The 13,985-nt window shown below is 33.2% G+C and overlaps 1 protein-coding gene across 4 annotated transcripts in view; it reads right to left on the bottom strand.

The window, feature by feature from the left end:
• Window positions 1-162: 162 nt before the first annotated feature.
• Window positions 163-13,985, bottom strand: part of LOC106668995 (alpha-actinin, sarcomeric) — a 111,889-nt gene continuing 98,066 nt past the window's right edge. For 2 of the 4 annotated variants that reach the window (XM_014398229.2, XM_024229811.1), the window contains exons 4-17: window positions 6,996-7,156; window positions 5,587-5,672; window positions 4,837-4,929; window positions 4,550-4,780; window positions 4,404-4,480; window positions 4,119-4,340; window positions 3,689-3,860; window positions 3,388-3,624; window positions 3,231-3,315; window positions 2,578-2,681; window positions 2,381-2,508; window positions 2,065-2,314; window positions 557-715; window positions 163-499 (exon numbers count right to left, since the gene is read on the bottom strand). In XM_014398229.2, coding sequence (XP_014253715.1) covers window positions 341-499; window positions 557-715; window positions 2,065-2,314; window positions 2,381-2,508; window positions 2,578-2,681; window positions 3,231-3,315; window positions 3,388-3,624; window positions 3,689-3,860; window positions 4,119-4,340; window positions 4,404-4,480; window positions 4,550-4,780; window positions 4,837-4,929; window positions 5,587-5,672; window positions 6,996-7,156 — 2,164 coding nt within the window. In that variant the 3' untranslated portion in view covers window positions 163-340. Of the gene's footprint in view, window positions 500-556; window positions 716-2,064; window positions 2,315-2,380; window positions 2,509-2,577; window positions 2,682-3,230; window positions 3,316-3,387; window positions 3,625-3,688; window positions 3,861-4,118; window positions 4,341-4,403; window positions 4,481-4,549; window positions 4,781-4,836; window positions 4,930-5,320; window positions 5,407-5,576; window positions 5,673-6,995; window positions 7,157-13,985 lie in introns of all 4 variants that reach the window. The other 2 variants (XM_014398231.2, XM_014398230.2) reach the window with 2 other exon arrangements.

The raw sequence follows: 13,985 nt of genomic DNA, 5'->3' as shown, positions 1-13,985 counted from the left end.
ATAGATAAGTGTCAGTCAAAAAAGAAAAGAAGAAAACAAAACAAAAAATGAGTAATCAAGTATTGTAAAGAATGAAAGATAAAATATAATCAAAACTTTAACAAATAATACAACTAACATCTAAATAAATATATTTAAATACTAAAAACAAAAGAAGATTAGTTTTTATCTTTTTTTTTCAGAAACAAAAAATAAAAATAAAAATAAAATAATTGATGTGAGCCCGCAGGTATATACAACTGTGTTATGTACATTTTATGGGTTAATGACATCAGGGAGAAATATAAAGAGAGTGAAGGGTCAAAGGAGAGATAGTTAAGAGGGATTTGACTAGTGGGCTCTAGAGGTCTGATTCTCCATAAAGCGCTGTTGAGAATGACATATAGTCAAGGGCTCCGGGCACGGCGTTGGGTCCCTTGAACGGAGGCATCCTCTTGATGCAGTACTCGGCCTGATCTGGAGGAAGCTCCCTCCTTAGCTCATCAGGAAGGATGTACGGCTGTATAAAAAAAAAAAAAATCAATATTTATCATAAAAATATGTTTTATATACATACCTTGTCTGCAGCGAGAATACGGAAAGAGTCGATGACTTGCTCGGCTGTGTCAGTATCGGTCGATTCCCTTGTCATGAAATCAAGGAAGGCATCAAAATGGACATAACCGGTATTGTTGGGATCAACCACTGCAAGTATTCTATGGAAATCTATTTCTCCCTAAAAACAATAATATTTGGTTAGGGAACATCTTAACATGATGTAAAATAAGTCCAAAGGATTTGTCAACAATTCAGTTTTATGCATTTTATGGTTTGAAGCATGTTTATATAGTTATTATTGTTTAAACACTCTGAAAAGGGATGAGTTCAATTATTTTTGTCAGTTTTGTTTGAGATCTTATATTTTTAATAATGATTTTGCTCATTTAAAATGAAAGGAAAATTAGAGCATTTTAAATTTTGTCCTTGGATTTTGATTTATATGGGCTCCAATCCTATGTACATACTCACAAACATGTGCCTAGTTGAGCCCCTGATATCCCTACATTTCCGAAGTATCACATATCTCCACAGCAATCTTGATTGACTGCGGAACGGAATCCTGCCTGACACTGCTTGTAAAACCCTTCTATCACAAGATACCAGGACAAACAACTGTTTATCATGGACTCCAGAAGTTTACTAAGGAAGGTTGTCAGGGAGAGTGGCCTGTAACTTGTGACCAGATTCGGGTACCTGCTCATCTTAAGGGCGGGAATGACCAACGCCTCATACCAATGGTCGAGTTGATGAAGAATGCCAAAAAGCTTTCCTTTGCACCCTGGGAAAGGTTCTCAGCATTTCAAATGGGATACCTGTTCATCCAATGCTTGAATTCTGGGAGTGCCCCAATATGGTCATCAATTCTCCAACTGTCTGCAGACTCTCTCTCTCAAAGTCAATCTGGATTCGTTCTGTTTCAGTTTTCATGCTACGAAACCTATCAAAGTAAGCCTCGGAACTTGACATGGCTGCAAAGTATCGTGCCGATTCCCCAGCAACAACTTCGGCCTCGATTACATTCCTATGTTCCGTACTCAGTACTGGTACTGACAGAAATAGAGCCCTGTTGCTTCACCAGGCTTCCCAGTTGACGTACGAGAGTTGATGCCTTCCATGCACTTTCCTAGAGATTCCATTTTGGAGTTGGACAGTGTACACCACTCCCTGGCTTTTTTCACTTTATACATAATCAGTTTATCCTCTGTTGGATACCTTCTGAAGAACTGAAAAGCTCGCTTTTACTCTGTGTATGCACAAGCATAGTCTTCGTTCCACCAAGGTAAGCGAGGTCTACAAGCAGACCCATGCGCAGGGGAATCACCTGCGAAACCTTCTCAAAGAGCCAGAAAGTATGAAATGTCACTAACACAGAGAAAAGCGGCCAGTCAGCCTGCTGGTCCACCTAACCAGAAGCTTTGGAATAGAACTCCTCAAGACAATTGTGAGTGGTCTCTTAAATGGATTTTATTCTAACTAAAAATTAAATTTTAATCATTTTTAAGTAAGATATGTTTTGATTATTACTTGTCTATCCTTTCCAATGCTGTAGCCTAGTGAGACGAGGCAAGATTTGAATTCCTCAGGTGCGAGTCTGCCTGTTCTGTTCTTGTCGAAGTGGTTGAAAGAAGCTCTAAATTCGTTCAACTGTTCCTGTGTAATACCCTTAGAATCTCTGGTCAAAATCTGGTTCTCGACCTCGTTGATGTTCCTGTTGATAGAAGTGAGCAGCTGTTCCCAACCGACTCGCAAGGTCTCCATAGTGTATTGCGTGTACCTGATTATTCAATGAAAAAGTGCAAATGAGTAAAGATGAAACAACATTTCCATTATTAAATTTTACCTGTTTTCAAAGATCATGCCTTCTTGTACAGCCTGGTGGATCTTTTCAAGATCTTCAATGTGTGGTTTGTAAGCATAGACACCTTGTTCATACTCTTTGAGTCTGTGAAGTTGATCTTCCAAGGATCCCTTTTTATATTAAAAAAATTGAATTAAAAATGTGATTTTTTGTTTGTTTTTCTTTGAAGTAAAAACTACCTGAAGACCCATTCCAATAGCAGTAACAGCATCCATTTGACGTTCGATCCACGGTCCAACTTGATTGGCCTTTTCAGCAAATTGTCTTCGCAATGTCTCATTGTCTAAGAAACTAGTTGAGGAAATTTTATGTACCAATATTTTACATCCAATTTGAAATATAATGTTTAAAAATTTGCTCTTTATTTATTTTTTCAGCTAATATAAGTTTATAATATAGATGCTTTCCAAGGAGAAAAGCCCTCAAATGTTTCCATGAGAAACTTAATTTGTTTTTATTAATGCTGGTGCAACTATAATACATTTATTTATATACAAATTAAGCTTTAGTTTCTTATACAAAAAAATTTTATGAAATGCCCTATTTTTTATGACAAGTTTTACAGATGATCCAAAATAAAATTAAAAATAAGTTCCAGTGGTTTAAAGGAACAGCTGAAACAAATCTTATTTGTTTCCAAATGTTCTGAATTCTAAGACAAAGCAAGTATTTTTTTAAATTGTGTTTTTTCAATTGATTTATTTTATTTAAGCAGTTCATAAAGTTGTTTAAAAAAATGTTTACTGCTCTAAATGACTAAAAATTGTGACTCAAAGTATTTATAGTGGTTGAAAATTTTTGAAATAGTAGTTTTGAATATGAAAAAGGATACTCTGTTGTTTCCTTAGTTCAGCTTGTAGAGTTGAGTCCCTTTGAGGAACAAGTTGTCTAACGTCATTCCATTTCAAAGTCAAATCCTAATAAATGAAAATACACCAATAAGAAATAAACGTTAAATTAAAATATGAAATTTTCTTTCAGGCACTTACACTGGCAGTAAGAGTAGTGTATGGATTTTCGAGGCCTCCAGGGATCTGATACTTGTGAACGGTTGATTCGACTTCCTTGACTAGAGATACAATGCTTGTGTATTCTTTATCAGCTTCTCCAAGGGTGGCTTTGAATTGAGAGTGAGCTTCCAACAAGCCTTGGATCTCGTCCATTGTGTGGACGATGAACATGTCTACAAGATCTTCCCTGGTTCCGTCCAACCAGTTGTTGAATGGCTGATCAAGAAACAATAAATTCATAAAGCTTTTCGGTATTACTTTTATTTTTATATTTACTTACAGCAGCCCTCTTGGCAAACTCAAGATGGAGAACATCGATCTTCTCTAGGATCTTTTCAGCATCATCGAGGTTCTGTCTGCGGTGTCCGGTGAGATTGCCAAGCCTGTCCCACTGGTCACAGATGCGTTTGCAGCGAGCATTAACAGTATCACAATCGTGATACCTCAAAGCACTGAAACAAATTTGACCAAAATGTTATAATATTCCATGCTATAATAATCATTGTTTATCGCTAAATAATACTAACAACTACTTTTTTTCTTCCGCTATGTACTTACTCATCGTCGGAAGAGCATGCTCGTCTTTTGTAAACCACAAAACACGATTCCGTGTAAAGTAAGCATGAGAAATATACATGCTAATAAAATATATTTATAAAGGAATCCTTAACTTAGTTGAGAGTTGTTGATCATTTCAATAGTAAACTTACTTGAGTTCTCCTGCGATAGCAGCGATCTGCTCGACACGGTCTTGGTGAGCGGCAAGGTCGCTCTCGAAGGCTTCATGTTTCTTCTTCAGTGCCTTGACTTCATTAAGACGACACTGCCTAAAGTCAGAGCTTTGTAACATTTCCTCCTTGCCTCTGGTCCATTCTTCATGTATATCAGCTTTATGCTTGAATTTCTGGGCTAGATGTTCCAACCTTTCTAATCTGAAATGACATAATTTGATGTTTTAGTAATGTAATAGTATTGTAACGGATTTATAAACAAACCTCATCATTTCAGAAAGGAGCCATTCTTCAAATGACTTTTCAGCTGTTTCAAGTCCTTTCCATGCATTTGCAATATCCTGTGGGGAAAAGTGATCTTTCAGCATGTCAGCTGTTTGAGTCTTGTTATATTAATCAGCGAGACTTACCGAAACCATCTTTCCTTCAGTTGGCATGTAAGCAGGTCTGTTGGACAGACGCAATTTGGTCTGGAGTGTGTTGAAATTGGTCTCGAGCTTGGCCTTCTGCTCGACACGTGGAGGCTTCAATTTGCGCCTGTAAGTCCTGTATTCTTCAAGTTTCTTCTGAACCCCGGCAAGGGAGTTATCAGTGACACGGCTCTCCAACCACGGCATGGTACGCCTGATCCACTCCAAGAGCTGAGATAAATTAAATTAGATCCTATTTTGTAATTAAATTTACAATTCAATCTTACATCACTGGCGAGGCGTTCGTATTCCTCCATAAGACGTTCATTCTCCTGGTTCACTTTGAGAACCTTACAGATTCTATTAGCAGCAGTTTCAGCCTAAATAAATTTTTAACTTTTTTAAAACTATTTGTTAAAAAAAATTGTAAAATCTAATGTTATATTCAGTCATAGTAAATTAGAAGATCTAAAATATTTATTTAAGCATAACACAAATTATTTATATGCAAGATAATTAGTTATTTTATTATTTTAATAATACATTTTTGGTACTGTTTCACAAGAAGTATTATTGTTCAGTCACAATATTCTGCAAATAGTTCTATTTATTTAAAATAAATTGAGATCTTCTTATTTGTTAAAAAATTTAGCATGCAAATGGTCATGAATATAAACTTGAAATTTTTAATTATCTTTTATTAGATTGTCTAGCAATAAAAGCAAGAAGGCAAAATATTTTAAATGTATACTATTCAGTTAAGTTTGATACCTTTTGCGCTCCAGAGAAGCAGTGATAGTATGACGAGACGTATGTCATAATAGCACGTTCGTCAGGCATCGCAGTATTTGTCATGTCTGGCAATCAAACACAACGCAAAACAAAAGATAACGCAAATAATTAGTCACAGGTATGAGGAGAAAATATGTTAGGTACAAAAACTAAACATACAAAAATTCAATACAGTTAGCAGGTTGTTAGAATCAAATCGAAAACAAAAATTATAACAAACAATTTTTATTTTCACGCTTTTCTACCTGCTGGGCACCCTGGAAAGCGTGGTAATAGCAAGACACATAGGTCATAATGGCGCGTTCATCTGGCTTTGGCGTGTTGATCAAGTCTAACAGGAAATAAAGACAATTAAATTTTGGAACTCTGCTAGCAAAGGCTTATATTTAGAAAAATGTCTATGATGAAAAACATTATAATTTTAAACCGTTAAATTTCAAAAACCTATACTCTCAAAATGGAAAAATTAATGTTTTCGATGAAACTTCCCCATTACCAATACTAAACAGCATTGATAAAACATTTCACAAAGTTGTAGGGTAAGAGTGATCAATTATTTTACATTCTATCTCCTAGGGAATGAAAAAATACAGCGATGCTGCCTTTGCTTGAAATCTAGAGAATTTTATGTTTAAACCATTATAGTTTTAAATTAATTATTGATTTTTTTCTGTTCTTAAATAAAATAAAAATGTCCTAATAATACTAAATTACTTACAACGTACCAACCCACAAGAATTCAAACAGGCCTTAAAAGCTGAAAACCAAGCTCCAAATTAAAAAAAATTGATAAAGCTTAACCGAGCTTATCAATTAATTCTTAAATTATTTATCATGAAACAATCGTTATTCCTTTAAGATTTGCATATGTCTAAATCATTTCCTGAGTTTTCAGGCAGCTTTGAAGCCTCAAATCCAATGACAAATATAATTTTTTAAATGCATGTTTAAAGAAATTTACTGTATGTTTTGCCTGAAAAAAATGTTAAATGATTATATACATGTTTCATTCTGTTTTCATTAGAGTGTACTGTAAAAATAATATTATTAGTTTTTGACAGTTCAAACAACTGACTTAAAGGATTAATTGATTTTAATTAAATTTTGGTTATAATTCATTAACTGAAGAGGTTATTGAGGTAAAGGTAAATGAACGGTTGGGTGGTCCAAAATTTGAAAGGACGTTATGGGTTTCAGAAAAATGTCTGCCCCTTAGTGTCCAAATCACTTCAGCGTTCATTAAAGAATAATTTTATTAATTTTGAATTTTTTAGGGTATGCTAGGATTATCGATTATTTGACTTTTTAGAAAATATGCATGACACAGCAAGCATGTCCGTACAGTTTAATATTCCAATATTTAGGTCAAATCACGTGAGATTTCATGGTATATAATCAATACAAAAAAAAAATTGACCGAACCGTTCGCCATTTTTCAAGACTGTAATTAATTTTAACACCACTAACTTCCGAAGCTATGGAATTTCGCGAATACATTTTTTAAACTTTGGGCGCGAAGAGTGGGTGATAAATATCAAGTAATAAAAATGGATATGCCTATGTGCATAGCGAACGAGGCAAGGTCGTATAATTACGGCCTAATCTCTTCCTTTTAATCGGCTTTCTCTTTTTTATTTATTTGTCGAGAGCTCACCTTCCGGATCCAACATGCGGGGGATGTCAAGGTACTTCTCGGCCACATCGAAAGCCGTGTTCAGGTTCTGCAGAGGGTTGTCCTTCGACAGCTTGTTGTAGTCGATGAGGTCCGGCCTGTGGCGATGGATGAGAGCGCAGAAAGCGAGACCGTCTTTGAAGCTGAAACAAAAATGTCGAAACGTGTTTTTAAAAGTAGAACAGAAAAATCATTTTTGGCAGTTAACAGTGATGTTTGCCCGTAGAAAAGTTGTTTCCTGCTATGAACTAATTTGTCGTGATAGTGAATTGTGCGTGTTTCTTCTTGATGTGTGATTATAAATCCTATAGTTGGGAACCTATCAGTATCCTAGCTATTTTCTTTTATTATAAATACTACGTAACATTATGAAAAAAGAACTGTAATCCTTTACGGTTTACAAGAGTACAAAAATAACAAGATGGACAAAATAACGCATATAATTACAGTGGCTGAGCAGGTCTGTGGCCGGCAAAACTATATTTGATGTAAAAACACTTTGAGTGAGTAGAAATACTTTGATTGAATATAAAAAATATTTTTTTGCATTGTATAAATTCATTTTTTTCACACCCTACATGTATATGTTAAATGTAAACAATGTTTGTAAATCCCAGGCCCTGAAGATGATCTCAGTAAAGATCGAAACGTTGGCACGATAAAGAAAATGTTTTTCTGAAACCTACGTCACACCAGACGCATCTCACGATTTCGGAATAACTATATTTCATATTTTTTTGAAAAATCTAAGTCTTAATAAACTATATCGAAATGGTAATGGAAGAATAAGTGTTTTGTTCAATTTTTTTTAAAAAGATAGTTAGTTTCTTCGAATCCCATTTTACTAGAGGTAATAATGAGGTAATATGTACTTGATATTGATAAAAACATTTTGTTCCTCTTTACAGTTTATGTGTGGTGATTAGTGAACGTTAATCGGTGATTATTCAGAGATTGTGAGATGCGGTCTGGTGTGATAAAGGTTTCAGAAAAACATTTTCTTTATCGTGCTAACGTTTCGATCTTTATTGAGATCATCTTCGGGGCTCAAAGTGTTGCCCTCTCAACACGACACGCAAGAATGGCACAATTACACAGAAAACAAACATTTTCAATTTATGTAATTCATTGTTTAAAATGGTTTTTTGGTATTTACGTTGTAAGAGAGTTGAACTGTTCTTAATAATTGTAATAATAATACTTTATTTGGCAATTATTATAAATAACAAAATATACCCTTTTAAAAAACAAGTATTTACCGCAATGGAATATCCGTCGGCTTGGAGTCGAAATTACTGATAAAATATTGATAAAAGATAATAAAATAGCCAATGAAATGTAATAATATTCTCTGGGTTTTATAACAAAATTAAAAATAAAAAGAAAATAATCTGGTGAACACCGAACAAAATAGATTCATATTCCATTAATTAAGTAAAAATTTCTCCTAATAAATAAAAAATTGAACTCTTGTGCCAGTTCCCAGCGGTAAAACCAGGCGTGACGAGCGAACTGCATTACGTGACGGCTTGGCTCATTTAAAAGTTTGACTAGATTTTCTTCCGAGAGCACAGCACTACCCAAATATGAAGAACGCATCTCGGACAAAATGGTACATTTAGCCAAAAAGTGCACGATAGTTTCTTTCTCTTGTATTGCACAGAGAGCACATTTTTATATACCTCTGGCAGCCTATCAAGCTGGTAGAGTTAAGGAACAGAAGTTCACCTCGGAGTTTGAAGAGCCAGGGGAGATCCGTCAGTTTTAGTGTTCTTCCATATTTCTCATTCGTCAAGCAGAACACATCGAGATTTCGGTAAGCCTTTTGTACAAAAGAAACCTCTCTGTTGTCAGCATTCGCTCCAAAAACCTCTTGTTATCGCTAGACCTTATACTGGAAAGGATGCCCTGGAATTCTGCCATCCAATCAGAAATGTTATCTCGAGAGAATCGGAAAGAAGGATGTATCTGACAAAGAACTCCGGTGCTCATACCAGAAAATATTTTTCTTTATTATCTCCTGAGCTGTAATTTTCTTGTAACGGTCACCAGGGAGTTTTAGGATTTAGTATACATATTTAAAATGGAGCTTTAACGTGTGAAGAAATAAGGGATTAACACGGGTTTCTATACATAGCTTGTAATTTGGGGATACAAGAAGGCAAGGCAAACAATTACTTGATGAAGTACTAAGTAAATATATGGTAAATTAAGAACAGTTCTTTATATTTAATTTAGCAAGAACTGAAAAATTAAGAACTTGTGTTTAGTCTTAATTTCAAACAATGAGAACCAGATTGATTTATTGATTTTCGAGCATGAAAATAATCTATAAAAAAAAAGTGTGTGGTGGTTAGTGGCCGTTAGTCAATGATTATTCGGAGATCGTGAGATGCGGTCCGGTGTGACGTAGGTTTTAGAAAAACATTTTCTTTATCGTGCCAACGTTTCGATCTTTATTGAGATCATCTTCAGGGCTCAAATTATTTGTTTTCTGCGTAAATGTGTCATTCTTTGACAGTGTCAGTGAACACGACACACAAGAATGACACAATTACGCAGAAAACATATACTTTGAGCCCTGAAGATGATCTCAGTAAGATCGAAACGTTGGCACGATAAAGAAAATGTTTTTCTAAAACCTACGCTACACCAGACCGCATCTCACGATCTCCAAATAATCATTTATAATAAAGTTTTAAGTCGTGTTTCCTGGCTGATTTTAAATCAGTGGACTTAATATTAATAGGTAATAACTGTGAGGACGCACACACCATAGTAGAACTTTTTATTGTAATAATTTAACCGTGGAAATATGTATAGATATATTATATAAATGTTTACTTAGCTAAGATTAAGCGCCTTCCTCCATTTAACAGCATTATTTTAAACTAGATAAATTATTGTCACATTGCAATGATATATTAGACGACATGAACTTTTTATTTTTTGTTTAACTAATTTATCAGTTATGTTGTTGAAACATATTTCTGTAACTGCAAAACCACTGAAACCTCATCAACTTTGGATTTATCTAGGCAGTAATACATTCTTTTAATAATCTTATTTATCTGATTGGACAATATTAAACTAGTTCGGGTACTGAATTATTTTAAATTATTAAATGAATTATTAAAAAAATTGATACAATATTTTAATATGGTTTAATCTAGAAAGTAGGACAAGAGAAATTTATCTGAAAAGTCAAATTTTTTTAGTTAAGTAACACGGTTCACTTCGTTAATCCTATCTGTTTATCCGAAGAAATCATAATGTACTTTCGAAAATATAATGTTTCTTTTGTTCAACATGTCAGCTGCGTATATTGCTCGTTAATATAAAAATTAGTCCGATCTCATCTACTTTAACTTTCACAATGACTTGTGAGATATTCTTTGAAACTCTTGTTTACTAATTTGTCTACCGTCATTATCAACTTTCATCCACTTTTGCCCTTCACTTCTCAGAGGTTCGGAACATCCCAATTTTCAATTCACACATCATTTTCCACTCTTAATCTTGACGCTTTCGACATTTATTAAGGCGTTTTCGATTACATTAAACACAGGTTTGTAAGACGTTCTCAGATGTGTTCTGAGATAGTTTTTGAATTCATTAGTAAAACATGATTAATTTCATCCAATCTTTTTTTCGCACATGACTGAAGAGAGAAATACATGTACAGATAATTTAACTTGGCTGAAAAATTACATGATTATATGGTGATCATTGTGGATAAGGATAAGCCCAACAATGACCAATGACTACTGAAAAGCAACAGAAATTTCTGTTAGATGCAATCAAACAATTATTTTATATAAGGCAAATCTTTTTTGACTAATTTTACCTAATTGTGCGTTAAACTAATCATTTACTTAAATCTTCAATGTCAGACTAATTAAGCCTAGGTTCTGCTGTTACTGATTAAAGAGCGTAGGATAACCCTTTAATTTAGTAAATTCGAAATATGCTAAAGCAGGTTTTTCTGATAGAACAAGATTCAAACAGAACTACTTTCAATTGCGAAAAAGTGGGCCCTGTGAGGCCGAAATACCTATTTATTACCGGGCACCTATGATCGCGGATGGCTGGTTCTGTTAATAGCAACTCGCAGGGGTCACTCGGCTGTGAAGCAATAAATCGTATAGGAAATACAATCTGCGGAAATAAATAAATAGTACATGTTTTCCGTGTTTTTTTCCCGCTATTAATAATAGGAAGTCTGTGGAAAGTCGAACGTTTCAAAATACTCTCAATAGAGGACGGGGAAAATTCGCTTCTTTCGTTTGAGTTTTGTAACTATTCGCCGTTCTAAATTAGATATTTTTAAGAAAGCTCCTTCTAAAACATTGCATTTTCATTAGAAAAATTTATATTAACATTAATAGATTTTGTATAATGAAGAATCAGTTTTAAAAGAAATTCTCATGGAAAATATTAATTTTGTTACAGCAATGCCGAAAGATAAAGAAAATCTTTTGAAAAATCTTATTTTCCTGAAAACGTCTAACATATTTATGTATAAGAAATTTATTTGTTAATCAATTTTCACGTATAACAATTTTTTAAATTTACTTATATGTATATAAGGCCAAAGCATTTTTTCTATTATTCCTTATTTGTTTAGCAGTTATAATTGACCTATTAATTATTTCAATTAATACTTTAATATACTTTATATGAAAGGTCTTGTTTGAGATGAAAGCTGAAGGTCGTGGGTTCGAATCCCCTTTTGAACCAAGACCTTGGATAAGAAGTATAATTGTTTATTTTATTTCCTTAATCATTCAGGCTTTTATGGATCAAAAATATTATGTAATAATAAATTTATGAAATATTCCTATTGTCTGAAATAATTTTTAAATTATCGAAGTTGTATAAAAGAAAAAGGTATTATTGAATCACCAGTTTAATTTTTATACGCTTCTCCCTTCGTATATTATCTTTTTTGAATTCTTTTGGAATTTCTTACGGATATTTTATAAATTAGAATTTTATGTTTATTTATTCATACTTTTTTATAACCTTCCAGTGCTATATGAATTCCTAGTTCGGCTTTTTTTTATACATATCCTGCAACTTCCTTTGAGCTTTGGCGTACATTTTCGTGTTTTTTTGTGGCGGATTTATGCTTTTTGCTTCCGAAACCGCTGATGATAGGGAAGACGATACCCGTTGTGTACATGCGGGAAGAGGAAAATTTTTTCACTTCCATGTTCAAAATTTCCCCTCGCATTTCGCGTTTCAGATATTTCTGAACAAATTTGGTTCCGTGCTTGACTACCTGTGGTCAATTCTTTGTAACCGGCAAAACACCGAAAGCAAGGAGCCAATTTTTATGAAATTTTCAGTGAATGTGAAATTTCCAGAAAGTCCCGCATGAATTTCATCGCACTCGTACGCTGCTGGCCGACTTGGTATTTTGACATTCATTTTATTTATTTATTTTTTAATTATTCGCCCAAAGAACAATTTTTGAGAGCTTCAGGCAGAAGTTATCGCGTTCGATAAAACCGAGGACACGACAATTGGAAATACTACCGTCCTTGAATGTAGCTATTGCATGCAAACGCATGGAAAAAACTATCTGGAAAATCTTTTAGCGATAGTCTAGCGATATGATCGATATATCCCTAGTATCTAACTGTAAATCGAAGAGTCAAAAAATACATTGAAACGTGACATACAAGTGCCTTTTCCCTAAATGTTGTGTACCGATTTTTTTCATAAAATGTTAGATTCATTGACAACTTGTTTAGGAATAGCTATGACGAAGGAAAAAATTCATGATAGAAAAAATTATCAATTCATTTTTTAAATTTCAAATTCTTGTCAAATTAAACTACTTACTATAAAAAAACTTTAATCAGCCGTAACTGTTTATCATATATTCACAAAAATGCAAATAAAATTTTAATAAAATTGATTATTATTTCGAGAGGTTTTTCCCAAGTAGATAATAAATAGAATATGACAATGAAACCTCAAGTAGTTCTCGAGAATATTTTTCATTTTGAATCTTTTGAGTTTTGTAGAATACACTAACACTACTAGCATTTCTTTTGTATATCTTTGAATTAATGAAAATATACATCTGTCAAAATTTGCTTTTCTTAAAAAATTTTTTATAATTTTAAGAAGAAATTTATGAGTAACTTTCTTTAAAACTGTTATTCCAAAAACCTTATTTTTGAATAAAATATATGTTCTAAAAATTAATTTTATTGAATAATTATCGATTAACGGTCACTAATCACAACATATTTGACTAATATAGAATTGTATTTTGAAGAAATTTTCTTGGGAAAATTATATTATTACAGCTATAAGAGATTAATTTCAAGGAAATTCTCTTGTGAAACTTGCTTTCATGAATACGTTCTCTTGTAGCATTTTTATTTTAAAAAATTTCCGTTTGATGTTAATTTTTTTCTTTGTATAATTTTTCTAAATTCAGTTCGAAAATATTCCTATTTTCTTAAATCTCTAAAACATTGCATTGGTACATCTTAATAGCGGATATTATATTGATGAAAATTCTGTGATGCTTTATTTTTCTGATAACAAGGCTGTTTCTGTGAGAATTGGAAGTACGAAATTTCAGAATTTTACCTTTTTTGTGGTTTGAATAAATTATTAGGTGCAGTTTTGCTATTGCGATAAAACTCTTGGATTAATAAATAAATTAGTTTCAATTAACTTTTAAACTACTTTTAGCAATATTGCTTCTGTGAGAAATTTCACAAATTTGACAATTTAATTAATCAAAAAAGGAAACTATATAACGTTGGTTAGGGGAACATTTTGATTTATCGTTCTCTATTTAATGTAAATTTAACTTTCGTACTTTAATGTTCGAAAGCAAACTGTGACCTAATCGCATTACAAGCTTAGCGTTACACTCAGTGGTGCTTGCTGTGTTTGGCCTAGGGTGCGACGACATTTGCCAATCGATCTGCACAACTTCCCAGC

Source organism: Cimex lectularius, unplaced genomic scaffold (assembly GCF_000648675.2).
Source record: "Cimex lectularius strain Harlan isolate CLEC.00 unplaced genomic scaffold, Clec_2.1 scaffold247, whole genome shotgun sequence".
In the NCBI taxonomy this organism is placed as follows: Eukaryota; Metazoa; Arthropoda; class Insecta; order Hemiptera; family Cimicidae; genus Cimex; species Cimex lectularius.
Note: the sequence above shows the minus strand (reverse complement) of the source record. Positions and strands in the feature narration are given on the sequence as shown.